Source organism: Gasterosteus aculeatus, chromosome 11, assembly GCF_964276395.1.
Source record: "Gasterosteus aculeatus chromosome 11, fGasAcu3.hap1.1, whole genome shotgun sequence".
NCBI lineage: Eukaryota > Metazoa > Chordata > Actinopteri > Perciformes > Gasterosteidae > Gasterosteus > Gasterosteus aculeatus.
The window spans coordinates 222,677-246,417 of NC_135699.1; the positions used below are offsets into that span (position 1 = coordinate 222,677).

At 46.9% G+C, this 23,741-nt stretch overlaps 1 protein-coding gene across 5 annotated transcripts; it reads left to right on the forward strand.

Moving 5' to 3' along the window:
• Positions 1-614: 614 nt before the first annotated feature.
• On the forward strand, positions 615-16,503 carry LOC120828149 (putative ATP-dependent RNA helicase TDRD12). 5 transcript variants are annotated; one of them, XM_078084707.1, is made up of 38 exons: positions 626-671; positions 851-923; positions 1,901-2,056; positions 2,192-2,328; positions 3,224-3,343; positions 3,458-3,513; positions 3,612-3,697; positions 3,876-4,023; positions 4,284-4,339; positions 4,416-4,486; positions 5,528-5,575; positions 5,908-5,950; positions 6,156-6,235; positions 6,780-6,809; positions 6,886-6,951; positions 7,040-7,096; positions 7,217-7,277; positions 7,798-7,923; positions 8,350-8,532; positions 8,640-8,793; positions 8,887-9,014; positions 9,110-9,286; positions 9,380-9,508; positions 9,890-10,007; positions 10,288-10,427; positions 10,524-10,741; positions 11,689-11,770; positions 11,985-12,166; positions 12,644-12,851; positions 13,752-13,844; positions 14,446-14,603; positions 14,685-14,897; positions 15,128-15,171; positions 15,379-15,433; positions 15,639-15,752; positions 15,869-16,022; positions 16,094-16,154; positions 16,251-16,503. In XM_078084707.1, exons 2-38 carry the CDS (start codon positions 900-902, stop codon positions 16,322-16,324), a joined length of 4,050 nt encoding a protein of 1,349 aa, XP_077940833.1. In that variant the 5' UTR covers positions 626-671; positions 851-899; the 3' UTR covers positions 16,325-16,503. The 5 variants fall into 5 exon arrangements, with proteins under 5 accessions (XP_077940830.1, XP_077940832.1, XP_077940833.1 ...); XM_078084708.1 differs by having other exon boundaries at positions 6,889-6,951; XM_078084705.1 differs by having other exon boundaries at positions 8,640-9,014.
• Positions 16,504-23,741: the final 7,238 nt, after the last annotated feature.

Here is a 23,741-nt window from a genome sequence, read left to right on the forward strand (position 1 = left end):
GCATTGGAGCCGGTGACACCAACAGACTTGTTAAGCAGGCCGGCTCCATCATTGGCTGCAAACAGGACAGCTTGGAAAAGGTGTTGGAGGGGAGGTCACTGAAGAAACTGTTATCCATATTGGATAATCCTGACCACCTGCTACAGGGACAGCGGAGCACGTTCTCCATCAGACTCCTTCAGCTCCGCTGTCACAAGGATACAGGAGATCATTCCTGCCCAGTGCAATAACACTCTACAATAAATCATCCCTGGCCAAATAATGACAATAACAACTCTGTACTGCTGTGATGTTGCTGCTCTTTCCTCTTCTCCTTTTACAAATTATTACTATTGTCTCTTTTGGAAGGTTATTCTTTTGTTTCAGTTTGTTTATTTAATTTAATAATTTAATATTTCTATCTTATTATATTGTATATGTGTATCTTTTTATTCTATTTTCCTCCCTGTACATGCTGCTGTGATACCAAAATGTCCCTCTTGAGGGATCAATAAAGTATATCTATCAAATCTAATCTATCTGACATGACTATACACACTCCAGTACAGTAGGTGGCGGCATGCACCTAAACGTTGGTTGCAGTCCGCCATTTTATATGAGAAGGAGAAGAAAAAGGATGGGAGCCGCCGTTAAACACCACAGAAGAAGAAGAAACAAGAAGTGCGTCCAAGGTGCTAAACGAGGACCGCTAATTAGCGTTAATTTAACATTTTTCTAAATATATTTCCGCTTTGTTGGGTTATTCGGCTAACTTTTAAAATTCGAGATCGGCTTCTAGACGTTTGTTTGAGTTGTTCAGCGAGTAGCCAACTAAGTTAAAGTTAACTTTAAACGTTATTTCCGCTTCAAGGCTTTTCTCTGGTCAGCTAACGTTAGCTAACTAACATTAAGCTCACACCATGGTGAACATCTCCATCCTGAGGGTAGGTATCCCGTTAACGGCAACTTAGGCGGAGTGGTTAATGGTTCGTAGTTGGTTACAGTAACATTATCGACGCCATGATGTAATTAGCAAAAATGTAACCGTATTTGCGGGGTTCGGTGTGTTTTTAATTCCTGCGCATTACAAACTTCTTGACCTTGCCCGTTGCACCACGAGGATTTCAGTTTTGTTGTTGCTCTTTGACTCAGACAGGTGTGGTAGTTGACTGTTGACAGTAATCACTGTCAAAATTAGAGAGGGAAAATCAGGTTGATGCGCGCGCGTAAATCGAACGTTCGTCTCGCGAAACGTGAACTTCCTCGTGAGGAGAATCTCTGCTCGCGCTCGAAGGTGTTTTCTACGCGCCAGCTCTCACACCGGTCCGCATTTGAAAAATACCGGGAAAAGAAGTCTGAATCTGTGAATATCTTGCCAACTTTCAGTACGGATCAACTTTTTGGAAAATGGAATTAATGAGGTAGGATGTGTGCAGGCTCCTCCATAGTTCGGTAAAGTTGGCAAGATATTCAGATTCAGACTGACGGACCGGTCTGCGAGCTGGACGCATCGGTCTTAATGTGCCGGTAATGACGGTAAATGATGCTTGTAGCTGGTTGTCATCTACGCTCCACTACGGTTACATAAAGGTGGCGTTTGTGTTTTGACAACGTTTTATCTCAGAATTTCGACTTTCTATCCCCTTTCTTCAGTTGTGTGAATGCATCACTCCAGCAATCCAAAGACGGGGTTTGTAACCAATCAGGTGTAGAGACCATGTGACTGGCTCCGCCCCCTTACTGTCAGAAAGAACAACAGCGAGCGCATAGGAAACACCTTTGAGCGCGAGCAGAGATTCTCCTCCCTCGAGACTGACTTTTGCTCGTGGATGTTTGATTTACGAGCGCGCGTCAACCTGATTTTCGCTCTCGAATTTTGACAGTGATTTGCAGCCATACCCGCTTTGTAACATCTGTGCAGATCGAGAGCCCGTCCTGCATCTGGGGTCGGTTTGTGCAGGATCCCGGCAGTGGCACAGACCAGTACGACCAACTGCAGGCCCAGATGAACCTCTTCTACAAGGACGTGACTCGGGACTTGCGCCAGCTGAAGCCCACCTCGTTAGAGGAGGGACAGGTAACGCAGCACCCGTGGTCCGCTGTCTCCCTCAGTTCTTACACGCCCGACTCGGGTGCAGAGTCTGACCCTGGGACGTTTTGATCAGGCCTGATCTGGATGAGAACACGTGTGTGTGGCTGGGTTTCCTCTCAGGTGTGTGTGGTGTACTGGTCGTGGATGAAGTCCTGGTGTCGGGCCGTGGTGGAGTCGATCGTGATGGACTCCGTGTCCTCTCAGACTCGCTGCCTCCTGGTGGACCAAGGAGAGCGGCTTATTGTCGCCTCAGACCAGTAAGCCCGGATCAGTCCTCCACCACACAGCACCACTGCCATTTAACCAAAGTAGTCCACATATTAGCCTATTTGTAGGGTTGTCCTCAACCAAAGAAAGTCTCTGTTTGCTGACTGTTTCTGAGCACCCGTGTCTTTTTTCCAATTTTCCTTGCGAGGACAGAGTGCATGCGGCGTCTACAGAAGATGCGTCACCAACGGCATCTTTATTTTCTGAGCGCTCTGCTGCTTTGTCTTAACGTTTTCGGTGTAGCGCTGTCGACGTTGTTTTCCCTGTGTCTGTCAATCGTGAACTTCGGACACCGTTATGCCAAACAGCAAAACATGCATTTGAGTGAGCAGAGCGGTCGGGTGGACACTGAATGCTGCTGCTATATATTCTAGATTGAGACCAACACCGTTTTGAAATAATTACATTTGAAGGTAATAAAGTGCAATAAGAGACTGAGTGAAAGATTTCATGTTTGTGTGGTTGTGCATGTACTGGTAAAATATATTATAACATCGTTTTGTGCTAAAGCCGTGTCTCAAGTGTCCTGTGTCCACTGAGGAGGATCTTGTGTGTGTGTGTGTGTGTGCTGCCCTCATCTTCACCTGGGTTCTTATCTCAACCTGCTTTGCAGCTTCTCGTAGCTGGCACGGAGAATGTTCTTCACATGTGTATAAAAACTCAGCGTCTTTACTGCTCGGAGACGTCATTTCCACAGAGCACCGTGATACGTGCCTGTGTATTTGACCTCCTGCTTGCAAGCAATAAATGGACTTTTTGCAACTTTGATCATTCATCAAGACTCTGTTTTATCAGACATCATTCTCTTCTACCGAGCTTTTATTGAAATATTCCATAACATGCTTTCTGATTTTTAACTTTTGTTTGTCGTCTTTGAACCACAAGTATCCGAATCGCTTTGCCGACCTTCCTCCAGCTGCCCTTCTGGGTCAGGAAGTTCCACCTGGCGGGAATCAAACCAACAACCCTGCGGGTGACCGTCTATGAGGAGAGCGCAAAACTCGTGTAAGACAAGCGGTTGATCTTTGAATCACAGTAGACTAGTAATATAAATGTTGTATCTCTGTTTGTTCTGGCAAATGAAATCCTGTCGTCTTGAGTCATTGGTTTCCTCTGCAGTGCGTCCAGTAAGTGGGACGGCTCTGCGACACTCTACCTGCACCGCCTGCTGCAAGGTGAGCGACGCGGCCGACATGTGTTTACATCTGGAGATCCAGACCGGCGTTAAAACCGATTTAAGGAGCTTCTTTAAAAGTTCTCTTCCTTCCATCAGCGTCGACTATGGCGGAGGCTGTGATGCTCGAATCTGAGTCGGACTCTACCTCCCTTGAACTCTACCTGACCGTATGGAATGTCAAGGTGAACTTTGACCCCACTGTGCCAGATCTACACATTTGGTTTAACAGAGCTTAATACAGACATTATTATGAGATGTTTAAGTCTTCATCTTTAACCTAATAATGTCAGCAACATCCAAACTATTTCTCATCACTGGTGTTGTTACACCGAGAGCTGATTTTATCTTTGTAATCATCAGATCTGTGTGAACGACGATCTGGTGGCCAAGAAGTATGCGTATTACAGCGGCGGTCAGAACACAGTCATGTTGTCATCCAGCCTCTTCAACCAAAGCATCTGCTCGACCTCAAACAAGCCGGCGCCACAAACCTCCCAACCACCTCCCGGTAAAAGACACGCCGCGTGGAGACTCATCCACAGTCGGATTAAACATGAAGAGTCACACTGACCCGTTACAGACGAGTGCATTTGTAATACTGGATCGTCATTACTGTCAGGATTTAAAGTTGATTACTCATTCTTGGGCCTGGAGAGGGCAACAACAGAACGCCCAACAGCGGTTGGATTTTGGTTCCTCCCAGAGTCCGTAGCTGTGGTCCGTTAAATGACTGCATCCACTGACGTTTGCCCTGCCGCTTGTTTTCAGCTCTTTCTCCGCGCTTTGATTCTGTGGAACATCCTGCGGCTCCCTCCACGCCTCAGGTTAGCAGCTCTGCTCACAGTCCGTTCTCCGGTAAATACCCACACCCCCTCACCTCTGACCTCTCGCCTGCTTTAGAAACCCCAACATGAGCCACAGACCTCTGAGGGAGGCACCGGGTCAAAGGTCACGAGAACCGCTGCGGAAAGGTGAGCGCAGTCCAATAGATGTGATAAACCTTTTTAAAACAATATCAGTGTCTGAACCACAGTGATTGACAACAAAAAAGGTTTTATTTTATTTTTTATTGCCAAGGCAAATTCTTTTCCTCAAATTGAACAATATATTAACTCCTACAAAACAATACTGTAAATATAAATAAATGAATAAAAAACGTTGCTTCACATGACAGTTTACAGTATAATTACATTGTTTTCCCTCTAAGAGCTTGAAGTGTATAAATTCATTGAAATTTGGGGAATATTAGTCAAATAAAAAGTGTTTCAATCGGCTCAGGCACCGAAAGGAAGCACCGAAATATGCGTTGTTTCCTGTACCAGTAGGGCTGTCAAAATTGCTCAAAAAGGACGTTTGAATATTTGCTATTCGATATAATATCTGGCTGCGCATTACACGTCAATAACAGGACAAATTTCTACAATGAGACATAACTACTTGTATAAGTAATTTGTTTAAGTTTAAACCTATTTCCTGCAAAAAAATAAGTAAATTAACAAATGGCCACAACTGCAGATCTCTCTCTCACTCGCACACACGCGCTCTCTCTCTCTCTCTCTCTCTCTCTCTCTCTCTCTCTCTGCGCTTATTGGTTTAAATGACCGACAACAATAAACAAATGCTGATCAAGAGTTTTGTGCAGGCAATTTAATGTTGCGATACTTGTCCCACATATGGCTTCATTCAGTGATTGAAAGTTTTACAGTACCGACATTGAGCTGTGCTGAAAACACAGAACCTTTCATTGGCATGAAACGGCAAATAATCAAACTAGTGCATGAAGCTGTTGTAGCCGATCTAGTCTGTTTTATTCATGCAATGTACAGGCGTGCGCCCACCCGCTAAGCAGTCGCGCCGCTGTTGTGTTTTTTTCTTCTTTTTTTTTTACATTTGAATAGTTGTTGAAAACGCCTATGTAAACATTTCAGAAGTGTGTGTATAATTGTCTTAATGTACCTAACCATCTGGGGAGGTTTCATGTTGCTAAATGTCCTTGCTGCTCTCGTGTGCAGCGACTCTATGGAGGAAACCAACGCGTCTCTGGCTCTTCTTCAGTTCAGGTGAGCATTGACCTCCGTCTGGTGCAACGCGCCTCGTGTGATCGCCTGAGGTCGACCGCACTTTCTCCGTCCGTTTTTAACGTGGCTGTTTGAAACCAGTTCACAAGGTTCCTGAATCCTGGCAGCATCCACCAGCAGGCGTTTACCTCTAGGCTATGGGTTAGTAGTATATTAACCCATGGCCTCATACTACTAACCCATAGCAATTATTTCATTCCTCGTGCACAGTTGTCTTGTCGTCCATTGTCGTACTTGTCTGCTGTTACGCACCAACGCCAAGTCAAGTTCCTTGTATGTCTGACATATTATGGTAATAAATGTTTCCTGAACAGATTCCTGAATCCTGGCAGCGTCCAGCAGCAGGCGGCTCCCGCTGTGAGTACACAGGAAGGGTTTTGTTTTTGGCTGTGAGTAATATCTAAAGGGCTTGAGACTCCTGCAGGCTGGATCTTTTTTTGTCTGAATCCTTTTTTTTTCTTTTTCTGCGCACTGTAAAGTGGTTGTTATTTTTCACCTCTACAATTAATTCCTGAGCAATGACTCTTGATATAAAAGTTAGTTTGTTTTGTTGTTGTCCCAGGTCAGTCAGCACGAAGAGCTACGAGACGGTCGACCAGACGAGACAACTGCAGCCTCCAGCCGCTGCACAGGACAGGAAGTGTACGCTGCCACTAGAGGCCCGACTAGAATCAGAGCGCTCCTGTCCTTTTCAACTCTTTAAATCAGTAGATGTAAAGATCCCTTCTGTACCCAAAGGACATCCTCGTCTGGAAACGTCCATAAATAGCATAAAATAAATAAATGAATAATAAGAAAACAATTAGAAGTCATAACTTTCCTGGAAATCATCACATGTTTTTAATAGGCCGAAACCCCCAGAAAATCTTAATTTGTTTAATCTAGAGTTCAGAGATATGTATGTTTTAACTTTGTATTTAAAGACCCAGTATGTACCTTTGGCTGATAATGTGCTACGTTAGCTCTTCAGTTTAGTTCTTTGTGTCTTTCTTGGTATCGCTGTGTGTTGAAATGTTGACGCCCAGCAGATAAAGAAAACCATGTATACATTTTAGCTGGAAATTAGCAAAGGTCCTTTTTAGAAAACAGATAAGATGTGAACTGTCACCTACATTAGAGGACCGTGGCTCTTATTGTACCAAACCGCAGCTTTATATTCACTACTTCTGTCTCGTCTGCCTCTAAGCGACAGCGATCCTGCAACACGGCACACGAGGTGAGGTTCTCCCACTCGATGCTAAGTGAAGGGCACCAGTCGCTCACGTCCTTTAGCTTCATCCCTGTTTCCTCAGCAGAACGCGTGAACAAGGTGTTGGGGAGAGCTGTCAGGTTGGATGTTTGGCAGATGGAGAAACGAGGTACGGTGAAATGTAATATCAATACCACCTGTTGTGCGACGGAGCTGAGCGTCTCCACGCTTCCTCCTTAAATGTTTTTGTGTGCTAGCGATTCGAGGTCAGCAGAGAGGACGCAGAGGAAGGAAGAGGAGTGGGCCTGTTCACGGTGAGCTGAGGAAGGAGTCTGACAGTGTGAATCTCTTTACCTGGGGGGGGAAACGTGACACAAACTCCCTTCTCAATGCTGAAGACTGTTTTTGATTTGTAACTGCTGCGTCCCGTTCAGCCTTTTGGAGTGGTTGAACCCGAAGCCCCCGATTGCCGACCTGGAGGCAGCAGACGCCGCGGTACGTTTCGTTCTCTCGGCTTATCCTAAACTTCACAAACCAAAATGTATTTCCTCTTCATTCTCCGAGTGTTCTTATGGTTATTTGAGCTGCTTGACTGAATCCCGTTGGTACATCTCCACAAAATTAGAAAGCTCTCTCTCGTCCTGCAATGGTACTAAATTGATACAAAAGGATTTCCTTGTTTTATGATTGGAAGGTAAACCGGTTAAAGCATCAAGGCGGTGCATGGTTAACCAATCAGGGACAGTCATCCTGGCAAACCCCTCCCTGAAACTTAAAGATGGTATCTAGACTGGTGAACACGTTAAGCTCCTCTAAAGCGTCCTTGTCTCTGGGGAGTAGAGCTTCACTCGCATTGTTGGAGGTAGTGTTTATTTCTGCCAACGTTAAAAAAAAAATGCAAATAATTGACCAAAACGTTGCTTCCCCAGAGCTGCCGCCTGTGCTGCAGAAGGAGCCATTGCAGAACTCAGCGGGGTTTATTATTTACTGTCTCGTATGTCTTCTGTCTCACCAGCCTCCCGACTGTCCTCAGGTCGCTCCCCATGACCCCAGCCGGAGTGGGGCTCTGGTGCACTCCGCCCTCCCAGTGGAACCCTGCAGCGGCCTGGACGACGCTCCCGTCACCAACACTCTCCGCTGGGTAAACATCAACGAGGCCGCTTTCACTTGGAAAAAAGGGGCAAGCGAATTGTGACCTGAAACATTCGCTTGGTGACCTTTTACCTGCAGGTTTAATTACAAACAGGGTTCTGTTTTAGTTGAATAGCATCTTTCTCAGTCCGTTAAAAAAACAATGACTGACTAACGGATGGAGGCAGCGGTAGACAGAGTGTCCTCATGCCTTCACCCACCATGGGTGCCTACTGGTCCCAGTCGCAGCTGTGCTTTCCCTCCAAGCTGCAGCAGAAGCACTTTCCAGGTCTCCGAGGCCTTTGATCTGGACAGTCGCACACACACACACACACACACACACAAGTGATGAACTAGGATTTATAAACGGGGACTTTGGCGGTCGTGCTGATTTATTAATTGGCAGGTTGAAGCTGAAATGCCGCTCTGCCTCCAGGCGATGAAGAGCAAGCAGTATGGCGCCTTGTCTCCAGCCGACCGTTACAGCTGGACAGCCGTGGCCCGAGGATGCAACACCGTCATCGTCTCCCACAACGCCGACCAGCCTCTGGCCTACTTGGCCCCGCTCCTCACCCACATCCTGCTCAACTCCATCTTCTCCCTCACCTCAGGCACAGGGGTGAGAACATTAACACATTGATTTTAGATTGTTCCGGCCGCGCCATGATTTGATTGACTGCTGTCGTATCGTTGCTGGGGGCTTTAACTGTTGGTTCTCACCTCCAGCCCATAGTGGTGCTGCTGTGTCAAGGCTGGAAGAAAGCTCAGGTGGTGTACGGCCTGCTGGAGGACATGAAGGTGGCCCCGGTCCTCCACCCGCTCATCTTGCTGCTTGGCGTCGGCAAAAACGAGGCCAAGGCCGTCAAGATCCCCAAAGACTGTGAGTGGAGAACTGTCATCTCCGTCCACTGGTGCTCCCCGCTAGAAATGATAAAATCCCACACAAAATGTATTGCTGATCCTCGTCGCACAGGCCTGCTCTTAGTGACCACTCCCTTCAGTCTGGTCCGTCTGCTGTCCAGCCACTGCTTCCTATTCCTGCGTCTCTGCCACCTCGTGCTGGACGAGGCCGACCGGCTCTTCGCTGTCGCCCCGGATCAGGTGACCGACTGCTCCTCCTTCTCACTCCAGTTTCTGAGCTACAGCGGCTAGTTTTTTTTTTTTTTTTTTGAAACTGACTAATGTTCTCCTGAAAGATGGCGGCCATTTTGGAGCATTTCCAGAAGGAGACGGCTTCCTGTTCTCGGCAGCTCGTCGCTGTGGCAAAAAAGTGGACCGGTCACATGGAGGGTTTGGTAGCCAATTACATGCCATACCCTTGCATTGTCGTGACCGTCCCTGAGGAAGCTGTTCTCTATGGTAACGTTCAGCAGGTCCGTGCCAGTTGTAGTGCAGGCTGATGCTCAACTGTAAGTTGGTTGTGTGATGAGACGCTCTGTTTAAAGTAGCTGTCGGTCTTCCTGCAGGTCGTCCTCATGACTCTGGAGAGCAGCAAGATCTCAGTGCTGTTGGGTGCGTTGGATTTCAACCCAGTCATCGGCCAGAAGACTGTGATTGTAGCAGACTCTGCTGAGGAGGTTGAAGACGTGTGGAAGGTGAAACCTGCCACCAGCTTCCTACTCATTTCACTCTTAATGAGCCACGAGGTTGTTTCCTGCCGAGTAGAAAGAGTTGTCTTCACTGCCACTTATTGAAGACTAAACACTTTAAGAAGTTGGTTGCTTGCACCATCAGATACATTCTCACTAGATGGACTTCAGGTAACAATGATGGCAGCCAGACAGACGTTGTATACTTATTTAAGACCTGCGGTTATGCTGTACATTCCTTTGTTTTTAAATGAGTAAACCTACAGTGAGTATGAGTCATTCTACTGTCAGATACACGGTCTATAAAATTACCAGCTTTCTTTTTTTACTTAATATCAGAGCCTTGAAGTAGCAATAATAACAACTGAGGATGTTTCCAATCTTCAGGCTGTGAGCAGCAAGTCTGCATTCTGCCTCAAGACCCACGAGCGGTTAACACACAACTTTGACTTTGTCATCGAGCAGTGGGGGAAAGCCATCGGCCCCGGAACCCACGTCATTCTGGGTAAACTACACACATTCACACACACACACGTGCACACAATGTGGGTGAAACCCTGTATTACGCCTCATGGAACAATTCTATTGGTCACCTTTTGTTTCTGGGTTTCACTAATATTTAACCTTGAGTATTACAAAGAGTTTGTGGCTACATCGTTGGCAAAACCTTAAATCTCTGCCCCATTTCAACTAGATTTTGTTAAAATATGAATAAAGAACATTAATTCTCTGAATCTTCTCCTGTGAACCCTTTGGTCACGCTGTACTTGACCTCTGCCCTCCAGTGACCACCACCCAGTGTCTGAAGTCCCTGGGAGTCAGAGACGCGTCGTGCGTCGTCCACTACGACTTCCCCGCTTCTCCCAAACTGTTCGGCGGCCGGCTGTCCTGTATGGCCAAGAACTTCAGAAACCTCTCGGAGCGCGTAGGAGCCGATTCCTGTGGAAGTGATTGATGCTAAAAGAAGACGTCTCAATGGGCCAGAGGACATTCGTGTTCACGCCTGTCTTTGTTCCTCCAGGGTTCCTCCGAGGACCAGCCTCGGCTCACCAGGTCGGTGCTGCTGATCTCTGAGAGGAACACCAGTCACATGGTCGGAGTTGTGGGCTACCTCGAGCGAACCGTCGCCCCGCTGCCCCCCGAGCTGCTGTCCTTCGTTCGGGGGGTCCAGCTGGCCCAGGAGGACCATAAGGCCGACAGGCCTCTATGCAGCTACCTCAAGAGCTTCGGAGTCTGCAGGTGAGCTTTCCCACTGAAAGATGATCCGCTGACCGCTGTGTGGTTTCTCTTTCCATTTCTGTGCAGCGAGCTGATCGTTTAATCCTCACTTTGTAATCTAGACCAGAAGCTTTATTTCCTTATTATTTATTTGCATATTTTCTCATCAGAGTATGAAAACAAGGAGACCGAGTGGAAACGTTATTTTATTACTTCAACTGGAGGGTTTGTTTGTTATTCATGTTGTCCTGTCACATCCTCAATTCTGTGTTTTACTACAGGAAGAATTTAATCTATTTTACTTTTGAAACTGTTAAAGTAACGCCATACATCACACACCTTCGATTAGTTTTGTTTTTTTAAATAATATTGAATGAATAAAAGACGATGAATGAAAATTGATATGTATAATTCTAATCACACTTTGCTCAAATGCTATAATCAGGCATTAAAACCCCTACGTGTATCGTGTAGATTCGATGAGTTTTTTTTTGGGGGGGGGGGGGGGGGGGGTTATTCATATTCAGTGAACTGCGAACAGGGTGAGTGATGGTTTTAATATTTTCTGGTCTATCTATGTTAAGTTACCCAGGAGCTTTGTTGACACAGACTTGGCTAACGTTAGCTACAGCTTGATGAATTGAGTCATTTAACACAGTAGTAGAGAACGCGACGTCGGGCAGCTAGCTAGCGCTCCGGGGGGAAATGATTAGCTAACGCTACCGCTCCCCCTGTCAACGGATGACTCGAAGAAATCTCTTACCGATGCCCTAGAGGGGTAATATCCTTCTCACCTTGTTCACCCTTGACCTGTTTCATGCCTGTATAATGTGAGAAAGGATCTGCTCTTTGAACAAAGCTTGTAGGATCTGTGTATTCTGGTTGAATGATTCAAATAATAATTTCATTGAATAAAAGAATCCTTCTGGTTAAAAGTAAAATGTGTTTTCCTGTGTTTGCGTCTGCAGAGACCGCAGCGTGTGTCCCAACCGTCACAGATTCATCCCCAAGCTGGACGAGTCGCTGCTTCCTTCCTCGGGACTCCTAGAGGTCTCTGTTCTTCTCATCTTTGATTTAAATAATTAGGCTTAGTCTTCATCTGTCCAGGATCCTGACGTGAAGGACCAGCTGGCTGTGTTCTATGTTCCCCTCGCACAGTTCTCAGTCGTCATGTTAATCCCCCAAAAACGTTTGACATAATGATGTTGAAGAAGCCACCATACCGCTGCTCACAAATGTAGAACGTTGCGTCTGATGTTGGCAGGTCTTGCCTCTCCATGTCAAGACGGCATCGGTGTTCTACGGCCGCCTGGTGGAGGAGGGCGGAGGAGGCTTCCAGAGCTTGGCGGCGGAGATGTCTGCTTTCTACGCCGACAAGAAACCCGGAGCTGAGGAGGTGCTGCAGGGCGGCCTGTACGCTGTCCAGGAGCACGAAGTCTTCCACAGGTCTGTCGTCCAAACACAAAGAACTGCAGCCGAGCTCGTAACTCGAGCGCCAGTCACAGCTGCTCCGTCCGGTCCCCACCCCCTTTATTCAAGCTTTATTAACCAGGACAAACCCAAGAGATACAAAGAACATGCATACAAACATAATCTGGACCTTGAGTCTGAAATTTGAAAAGTTTTGATTGATTGAGACGACAGACTTGAAATAAAAACACCACCATATTGCATCAATGAACAAATTGTTATTCAAGTAAATTCTGTGAATTCTGGTTTAAAAATCCGCTTTGGTTTAAGAATCTGGCTTAAAATGTTCCTGAAGCTCGCAGGGTCCAGAACTTTTTGAAAGTCCATTCGCTCAAACCGCTCCAGGTTCTAGGAGTGACCGACTGTTTGATGTGACTTCATATGTCTGCTGACCTTTAACCCTGCTCCAGCTTTTTTTTTTTTTTTACACTGGTTTATAACTGTTGATTGCAGGGTGGAGGTCCTGTCCCCCCCCCTCAGAGCCGACCGGCTGTTCTTTTCCGTCTTCGTTCGGTTTATCGACGTGGGAAACAAGAAGGAGGTCAAATCCCATCAGGTCCTCCAGCTGCCGGAGCGGTTCTGCTCTCTGCCCGGCCAGGCCGTGGAGATGGTGGTCTGCCGGGTCAAACCGAGCGATGGCGAGATCGACTGGCACCCCGAGGTCTGTGCCCCCCCCACGCGATTTTTCTATTTCTCAATTCTCTCTGGAACGATTTGGTCTCGATTCAGAAAAGTTAATAATCGGAATTAAAAAAAATAATAAGTGTCTCGCGCGAGATATTTGCTCGCTGGCTGGAGTGATGCATCCACACAACTATAGAAGCCCATTTCCGCACTGAAGAAAGGGGATAGAAAGTCGACATTCTGAGATAAAACGTTGTCAAAACACAAACGCCACCTTTATCTAACCGTAGATGACAACCAGCTACAAGCATCATTACCGGCACATTAAGAGCGACGCGTCCAGCTCGCAGACCAGTCTGAATCTGAATATCTTGCCAACTTTACCGAACTATGGAGGAGCCTGCACACATCCTACCTCATTAATTCCATTTTCCAAAAAGTTGATCCGTACTGAAAGTTGGCAAGATATTCACAGATTCAGACTTCTTTTCCCGGTATTTTACAAATACGGACCGGTGTGAGACTAAGAGCAGCTTTTTATTTATTTAAAAGAAAAATGAATGTGTTCAATATTTTTTTTACATCGGCTACTTCCATGTTGCGTTGAAATGCAAGCTGCGTTGGTTCTTGCATTGTTGATAGAAAATCCTATTTGTGACAAAGATTTTTTTTTCTCTTATAAAAAATGAAAAGGTAATTCATCTGTTGATTTTATTTAATTATCAAATAAAGTGGAAGTGATTAGCAACCTCTGAGTAGAAAACTCAGATTTGAGAAAATTTATAAAATCAAGATGCATCGATAATCGTTTTATCAGTTTAGAATCGAATCGTGAGGTGGGAAGGTGGGAAGAGATTCCCACCCCTACCTGTTTGTGCCTCCTACTGTCCTGGCTGGTGGTTTAAACATGTGATTGGACCCCCGGTTCATCTCTCAGGTCACCAGAGCGATCAGCCAGAAGATCCAAGGCCTGCAGCACCGAGCCAGAGCCGTGTTCAGTCTGGGAAACACCGTGTTTGTTGATCCCATGGTGAGCTCATCCAGTTACTGATTCACACATTTATCTCAACTCTGAAGCTTGGTTTGCACTTCTGCTACCATTTTGGCCCTTAACCTTCCAACGCGTGTAAATTCGGTACTCTGAGGCACAAATCATTGATTTCATTTTGTTATCCCTTAAGATATTACAACACCAAGGAGCCAAAAAACGGGATTTAAAAGTTTTAACTTTGTTTTTTGTTCAAAGTAATTAGTGCAGTTATCTTAAGACTGCTGTGACCTTCTCCTGAGGTCACACACACGTATGAAGCTGACATGTTGACTCATGATCTTCACGTGGGGCCTTCTAGTGGCTCCGAACTAAAAGGTGTCTGTCTTTGCCATCTTTTTACTGCATTAATGCTTTTATGCTTTTGATTTTATATTGCTATAGTCATTCACATTTGTAGCTCGCGACATTCGTATAAATAAAGGCACAAAAAAAATTCTGGCATCTCAAAAAATGTGATTATAAAGACATTTTTGCGATCAGATTTCCATCTTGTAGCGAAAAGGAACAAGTACGTGGGACTGCCCTGTTTTGGTTCCGTTGGCAGAAGAGAAATGATTATTAAATGTGTTTTTCCCCTCAGGTCCGTCTGACTCAGGTTCCGGGTATGAAAACTGTGATCAATGAATGCAGCGTGCAGGCGGAGATCCTGAACACCGGGATGGGAGTCACCAACCAGGAGCACCTGGACCTGCTGCGGGCGCTCCGCCGGGACGCCGAGGAGGCGGGTCACACATCTAAGTAGGCAAACACCAGAGCGGCGGGTCCACAAGGCGCCGGCCTCCGTTGCTGTGACAAGTGAAGCACGGCTCTTGTCCGCAGGTCTGGGGACGCGGCACCGTCTCTGGAGGTCGGGATCAAGGTGGAGGTTCTGGCCGAAGCCTTCAGAGCGGCCGAGGTCGACCCGCTCGCTGAGCTTCCTCCCCTCGAGCTGATCCCGGAGTGTGGTCAAACACCGTCGCCTGACCGCCGGGCCGCCGTCGGACAGAAAAGCCTCCACACGGCTGATCTGAAGTCTGCTGAGCAGACCACGAGGTCAGCAGCGTAAATATATACAATACTAAAATCAATTGGATAAAACATCACACACATGTTCCACAGTCGGTTAACCGGCAGCGGTCTCGCCAACCAACACGACTTTATTCATGTATCATCTACTACATACTTATCATCAATTAATCATGAGATCTCCTGCATGAATACGTAGGTTGGGATTAAATGATGTCCGCAATATTAATATTACCACTTGTATGTTTGCGTCACAGAATCCAAAATGGAAGAGAACCTCCTGCTGCTCATCTCGGCAAAGGTAAACAATGTAATTGTCTAACTTCGGCATGAATTCTAGATGGAGACCGACACCGTTGTTTGGTTTCTCACTCACAAGAGAGGCCGTTCCATTCGTGGTGATCACATAAAGGAGATGACGCGTCACTGCTTCTGTACCCAGAAAAATGAAATGTGACAACATAAGAGTGGAGCATTGTGTTTAGTGATGATCTCCGTGTTCCTGCAGGTGAACATCAAAGCGACGACACCAACGAGGAAGACTCTGGTGACCCCCCCAAAATGTACAAAGTGCATATTCAAATAAACGTCCTTCCTCATCGCTCGTGGCAACGTCCGATGTTATACCTTATGGCGTTAAATGTTCTTCTAAATGTCCCGTCATAGTGTTCTTACACTCTTTGATATTTGTATTCTGACAATAAAGATGTAGTTAAACTAAATCTGCACACGTTACGTCTGCGTTTAATCTCCCTGTGACTCGTTCAGTTTCCACCCCCTGGCCCGCTGGTACCAGACGTCCAGCTTTGCCATCGTGACGGTAAAGCTGAGGAACCCAGAGAACCAGCGCTGTGACTTCTACCCCGACCGGGTGGTCTACAGGTCAGTCAGCAGCCCCCCCTCACCAGCCGCTATGCTGTGAAATCAAACTAGCTCAGCTTATGCTTGGACTTCTCTCTTCTCCTGCCCCCCAACCGCCCACCCTCTATTGTGTTTAGTGGCAGAGCCGACGGTCGGACCTACAGAGCCGACCTGCAGCTTCATGGTGACGTCGTTGCTGACCGCTGCTGCTGGGAGATGAAGTCCAACGAGCCAGTCCTCCGACTGGTCAAACAGCAGCCGGGACACTGGGAGCGACTCCTGAGGAGCAAGGTACTGGGTCAGGCTCCACCACGGCCAGTCCAGTCTTTGGGCTCATGTTTAACTCTACTGTGTTTCCTCAGAACATCTTTGTGAGCTACGACACAGACCACATCGAAGAGGACGAAGACGGAACCCCAAACGGTGAGCGGCACACCCAACGGGGGGGAGGGGGCTGGAATTGAGTGACAGCGTGGGCTCTGAAGTCTGGAGTGACGTCCGTGCCTTTTGGGTCTCCAGGCCCGTGCTTCGTCGAGGACTTGGGAAAGGACAACTGGTACGTGAACCTGGAGAGTGGCAGTGAGAGCGACTGAAGATGAGACCGACGGGACAACACCCCCACTCCACTCGAGCCTTTGTCAACCCCCAAACTCTTCCTTCTTGTTTTTCAAAGTCACGTAAAATGCTGTTATAAATGTTACTGTTGTAATACAAACTCATGTAATGCCAAAGTTCAGGGCCTTGATTACTCATTAAAGACAAATTCAAAATATCATTTTTGTTTGTTTCTAATAAGGTACTTTTTAATTGTAGTGTTTGCCCTACAATTATATCAGGAGGCAAGTGATGTTATAAACCGAATGCAAACACTGAGTAAAATAATATTTCTTTTATACGGCTAATACGTTTTACCTAAAGGCTATACTAGTCTTTAATGGAAAAAAGCTCTACAGGTCAGTGATTGAAGGCCAGTTTCTACGTTGCCAGGTTGTGAAATCCTTCTGCTGGTGATTATTCTATTAGTAAATGATAATGTAATAATTTTGTTTCATACAATAAGCTGCTTGATTTGAGTTTGAACATGACCCGTCGCCACCTTTTTTAGGTAATTAAATAAACCGTTTATTTGTACGTTCTGGGTTGCTGTAAAACAAGACACTTCCTGAGTAGAAATGAATAAAACAAATATGGAAAACAATGCAAAACAGCAGAAAAAATGTTGGTGTTATTTCTTATTTCTTTTTGTTGTGGCGATGATCACAGATAGGTGTTCTTAGCCCAACACAGCACATCTGACACCAACACCTGTCTGGAGTAAAACGTTAAATAAGCGACGATCACAGAGTATCAATTTTAGCTGATGCTTTTCAACAAAAATGCGGCAACTCAAAGACCTACTTGAATCAAGTAAGAGGTACAGAGAAAATGGAGGTGTTTGGACACTGTTATTCTGCATATGGATTTTGCTTACGCCAACTGGCCATGGCCTTTGATTGGCAATCAATTACTTATGGTCTCGGCGAGATTGAATTTCTTTGCACACAGATATTTGACTGCTTATTCCATTTTCTGGCAGAAAGAACATTTGACTGGAATTTCTAGTAGAATCTGCAATCCACCAAGATAAGTAAACCAAGGTACCAACAAAAGCACTCTACTTTTTCTGCTGTTGCTAAGTGGGGATATACAACTGAATCTTGGTTCACAGGCAAACCCTAAAAAAATTGATGAATATTTTTCCTTTGAGACTGCTGACTAATCACCAGCAATCCATTGGTGGCTCTACTGTTCATCCAGATAATGTGAACTACTCGATGGAAGAAACAAACACTCTGTCACCAACAGGTCTGGCCCAGCACCAAATGCCGGCATGCCAACTACGACCAGGCTGGGGCCCACACTCTAGCAGTAGCATGCTAGCTGCCACTAGGTTAGACCCAGGCCCTTGCAGTGGCATGCCAGCTGCCACTAGGTTAGACCCAGGCCCTTGCAGTGGCATGCCAGCTGCCACTAGGTTAGACCCAGGCCCTTGCAGTGGCATGCCAGCTGCCACTAGGTTAGGCCCAGGCCCTGGCAGTGGCATGCCAGCTGCCACTAGGTTAGGCCCAGGCCCTGGCAGTGGCATGCCAGCTGCCACTAGGTTAGGCCCAGGCCCTGGCAGTGGCATGCCAGCTGCCACTAGGTTAGGCCCAGGCCCTGGCAGTGGCATGCCAGCTGCCACTAGGTTAGACCCAGGCCCTTGCAGTGGCATGCCAGCTGCCACAAGGTTAGACCAAGACCTCAGCATACCAGTTACCACACTGTATGCCGTCCGGATCACAGGGGTGCAAACTTGTCACCTTTCATTTGTGTGATTCATGTAGATCTGCAATAAAAATATTTTTTTGGGGGGGGTCCGGTCCGGTCCTCCAAGTAATCTGCGAACGCAAGCTGTCGTGAATATTTTTTTCAAGTTTTGCCCAACTCGTGTCATCATGTCATCTTCGGGTCTATAGCTGCCTAGATGCCGTAATAGACAGGAGTGACGGTACGCTGCAAGAACGTCAGTCCTTTTAACGTGCTAATGTCAGACAGTTGGCTGACAGACGCCTCGCAAATCAACCATTTTTGCTGGTTACAATAATGGTGTTATCGGATAGTACAGTACAAAGTTCTAATAAACAGAAGTAAAAAAAAAGAACTGGCTTCATTTCTCATTTCAATGGTGCAGACCCCCCCCCCCCCCCGCCCCCTCATAACGGCCCCCTCACCACCCCATCACCAGCAACACCGGCCTCCGGCTCCCTCCTCACCCAGCAGATGTGACCGGGGAGCTAATGTCAGCCCGGGTCTCACTTGCTGACTGCGAGGTTAGCTTTGCCAAAACGTTCAAGTTAATGCATTAAAATAAAGTAAATACGTTAGAATAAGTCTGTTTTTAGTCCACTCTCTCCATTAGAGGTCGACGCATTCCATTTAGCTCTGGAGCGTGAAGAGAACAGCGTCACGAAGGGGACAGCGTTTTTTCTCTGTTACCAGTTGATTACAGCTGATTAGCAGAAGACGACTGAAGGTACGATGGATTGAAGGAGACTCAAATGAGACAGAAGTGCTAATAAACAGCATATTAATACAGCTTTTTTTCCTGTTGATGCACGAAGCGGCAATCTGATTATGAGGTTTATTGCATCGTCAAACTAAACAGGAGGCAACCTACATTCTCTGCAGTGACCAGCAGGGGGCGACTCCTCTGGTCCCATAGAATATGAGAAAACTGACTACTCTCTTGATTTATTCCCTCAGTAAACATTTACACGTTAAATGGAAGTCAGAATTCGAATAACTTTTGATCAAACAGGAGCCTCACTCATGCGATGCACATCACTGCGCATCTCATGGCTGTCGACCGGTTTCTCCTTAATCCCCTCCCACTTTTACACAATTTGTTTCGTTTTGCTGGCGCTATATATCTAAATATTCCTTCCTGATCCCACACACATCATATCATCCTAATTCATCACCCCAAAGGGAACGGGGGGGGTGACAAGTGCATATTCTCACAGCGCATTGTGGAGAGGAATGCCATTGAATTTGGGTGTTTTTTTTTCACGCGCCGGCCTCTTTTGTGTGCAGCCTAAGGAAGTGCATTGTGAGAAAAGAGGCGAGCTCGGAGCCGTTGTCTTTGGGCGCTAGAGAAGACCTGAATGGAACTGGAACCATCGGAAGCAGCCGGCCCAGACCCAGAGACAAAGCCGCAGAGCGACTTTGAACACCAGCAAAAATTAAAAGTGCAGCTTCTCCGTATCAATTATGCATTCGTGCTTTTGTCTTGGATTTTTTTTCTCTTCTTAAGGGGGGGCGCGAGGCTTAAGACTCAACAGGTCTGGAGCTGATCGAGAGATTACAGTGAAAAAACAAACTTGGGGAAATTCATTGAGGGAGAATTGTGTGGATGTGAGATTCCATGGCTAACGACCCCTAAAGGAACTTGTGCCATGAAACACCCCGTATTTACCAAAAAAACATCTTTGCTTCAATAAGAAAACAATATAACGTTGAATAAAAAAAAGAAGATCAAGAGATGGGCGAAACCCTTTGAGTCTCTTAGCAACGTGCTCTGCAAGATGAAACCCAGAGTTTCACTCTTCTTTTTCTTCTTTTGAGCCCTTTTCCTGCTCCCTCCTCCCTTGGGACGCATGAAGCAGCGCCGAAGGCATTGAGGTGAAGCCCTGCTGGCGGCGCTTCTGTCAGGTGGCTCTGTTGTCCTCTGAGTCTCTAGCAAACGGCTCCTTTAGAGCCCAGTAGGAAGGTTTATTCACAAAAAGCCAACACTGGTTTGAAAAATTGCTGTTGGGGGGGGGACACAGACAAACTGGTCAAATGTCTGGTTTTGAGACATTTATCAACTGCTCATTAATGCAATCCTGATTAAATTATGACAGTCTTTACAATAACCTGACAATTTAGATGTTTTTAGCTCACCGTATGTAACTAACTAACTAGCTAGCTAACCTGTGTGACCTCGCTGTGACCAACCAGTGTGACCTCACCATATCCAACCAGTGTGACCTCACCATATCCAACCAGTGTGACCTCACTGTGACCAACCCTTGTGACCTCACTGTGACTGTGACGACCCCTGCTGTGGAGGCAGCAGCCTTCCAATGAGATTTGGTGATTGAAGGCACCTGGGCCAGGTGCCCTGAGATTAGAAAGCCCTGTGTTCATTCATTGATTCGGTCGCTCTCTTCTCTCTCCAGCAGACGTCCGGTGTGGTAGGGCAGCCGCCTGTTGAATCCGGTTTTCCTTTGGGTTAAATGCCCTGGACAACACCCACCATTTACACTTTACCCTCATGCACATCCTACACTACTGATAATACTGACATTCGCATCCCATCTGGAATGGTTATGGTTTTTCGTTGTTTTGTGTGTTAAATAAAGAATGTTACACCTCGGAAACCAGTGTAACTCCAATCTTGTCATGGCCCAAAGAGCCAGGTCGTGACAGTGACCAACCAGTGTGACCTCACCATATCCAACCCGTGTGACCTCGCTGTGACCAACCCGTAGCTGTGTCTGTCGCTGAACCTGAAATATAACTTTCTAAGTCAGTAACGTTACAAAATAAATACACAAACTGAACTTGCTTTGCTCCTTTTGTTAGGGTTAGGGACACCTCTGGAGGTGTTTGGGAACTTTATCCGGGCTTTGGGGGTGTTTGGTAAAGTAGTCCGGGTTCTGGCGTCTTTTTCCGGACTTAATTCGGCCGTACCCGGCCTCTGGAGGTGTTTGCGGAGCTCCGGGGGTGTACCGGGGTGATCCGGTAATGGGTCCGGGTTCTGGCGTCTTTTTCTGGACTTAACTGAGGCCGGGAACGGCCGAATTTTCTTTTTTAGTATTTTTTGTTCGCTCAGAGACTAAGTCAATGTCGGACAATGCAGCCGGAAAAATGCATGGAAGCCCTGACAAAAAAACCCGGACTTTTTTGGCTCAAGTCAAAGTCTGACAATGCGGCCGAAAGCTCAGCTGAGCCCTGGAGATTTTTGGGCGGCTTGGGAAATCACTGGGCAACCAGGTCGCAGATTTCAGAAACCTGGTTTTTGGAAACCGAGAGCTCCAGGGTAGGGGCCCGGGCTTCGGGGGGAGCGTTCCCCAGCTGGGCCTAAGCATATTGGGGCAAATCCGGGCCGAAAAGAGGGTTCGGGGGCCGGGATACGGGGCCCGTTCCCCGGCCTGTCTAGTCCGATTTCGGTGCACTATTCTCGGACACTTTGGGCGAATATCCGGTCTTCACTAAAACGTGGATAACTCAAGTTCTGGCTACCGGGGAGAGACGGGGAAACTTCCCGGGGCCGCGTACGACTTCGGTGCACTATTTTCGGACACTTTGGTCGAATATCCGGTCTTTACTAAAACGTGGATAACTCAAGTTCTGCTCCCCGGTAGCCCCGGGATGGGGCACCTTCCCCGGACACAATGTCGGGGTGGGTGGGTCTGCTGGATGAAATTTTTTTTCTGGATTTGTAACGGTGGGAGTTCCCGGTGGATATCCGATGATGAAGCACTATTCTCGGACACTCATGCTGTAATGGTGGGTGTCCTGGATGAAGGAAATGAGCAGAACAAAGTTCCATGGAACAGGGGTTCCCGACCAATGTCCGATGACCAAGCACTATTCTCGGACACTGATGGTTGAGTGGTCGGTGTTATGGATGAACCACTTTAACAGATAAAGTTCCATGGAGCGGGGGTTCCCGGCGGATATCCGATGACCAAGCACTATTCTCGGACTCTGATGGTTGAGTGGTCGGTGTTATGGTTGAACCACAATAGCAGACAAAGTTCCAAAGAGCAGGAGTTCCCGGCGGATATTTGATGACCAAGCACTATTCTCGGACTCTGATGGTTGAGTGGTCGGTGTTATGGATAAACCACTTGAACAGAACAAAGTTCCATAGAGCGGGGGTTTCTGGCAGATATCCGATGATGAAGCACTATTCTCGGACTCTGATGGTTGAGTGGTCGGTGTTATGGATGAACCACAATAGCAGACAAAGTTCCAAAGAGCAGGAGTTCCCGGCGGATATTTGATGATGAAGCACTATTCTCGGACTCTGATGGTTGAGTGGTCGGTGTTATGGATGAACCACTTTAACAGACAAAGTTCCATAGAGCGGGAGTTCCCGGCGGATATCCGATGATAAAGCAGTATTCTCGGACTCTGATGGTTGAGTGGTCGGTGTTATGGATAAACCACTTTAACCGACAAAGTTCCATAGAGCGGGGGTTCCTGGCGGATATTCGATGATGAAGCACTATTCTCGGACTCTAATGGTTGAGTGGTCGGTGTTATGGATAAACCACTTTAACAGATAAAGTTCCATGGAGCGGGGGTTCCCGGCCCATATACGATGACCAAGCACTATTCTCGGACTCTGATGGTTGAGTGGTCCGTGTTATGGATGAACTACTTGAACAGAACAAAGTTCCATAGAGCGGGGGTTTCTGGCAGATATCCGATGACCAAGCACTATTCTCGGACTCTGATGGTTGAGTGGTCGGTGTTATGGATTAACCACTTTAACAGATAAAGTTCCATGGAACGGGGGTTCCCGGCCCATATACGATGACCAAGCACTATTCTCGGACTCTGATGGTTGAGTGGTCCGTGTTATGGATGAACTACTTGAACAGAACAAAGTTCCATAGAGCGGGGGTTTCTGGCAGATATCCGATGATGAAGCACTATTCTCGGACTCTGATGGTTGAGTGGTTGGTGTTATGGATGAACCACTTTAACAGACAAAGTTCAATAGAGCAGGGGTTCCCGGCCCATGTCCGATGACCAAGCACTATTCTCGGACTCTGATGGTTGAGTGGTCGGTGTTATGGATACACCACTTGAACAGAACAAAGTTCCATGGAGCAGGGGATCCCGGCCCATGTACGATGACTAAGCACTATTCTCGGACTCTGATGGTTGAGTGGTCGGTGTTATGGATGAACCACTTTAACAGACAAAGTTCAATAGAGCGGGGGTTCCCGGCCCATGTACGATGACTAAGCACTATTCTCGGACACTGATGGTTGAGTGGTCGGTGTTATGGATGAACCACTTTAACAGATAAAGTTCCATGGAGCGGGGGTTCCCGGCGGATATCCGATGACCAAGCAATATTTTCAGACTCTGATGGTTAAGTGGTCGGTGTTATGGATGAACAACTTTAACAAAAAGTTCCATGGAACGGGGGTTCCCGACCCATGTCCGATGACCAAGCATTATTCTCTGACTATGATGGTTGAGTGGTCGGTGTTATGGATAAACCACTTGAACAGAACAAAGTTCCATAGAGCGGGGGTTTCTGGCAGATATCCGATGATGAAGCACTATTCTCGGACTCTAATGGTTGAGTGGTCGGTGTTATGGATAAACCACTTTAACCGACAAAGTTCCATGGAGCGGGGGTTTCCGGCCAATGTCCGATGACCAAGCACTATTCTCGGACTCTGATGGTTGAGTGGTCGGTGT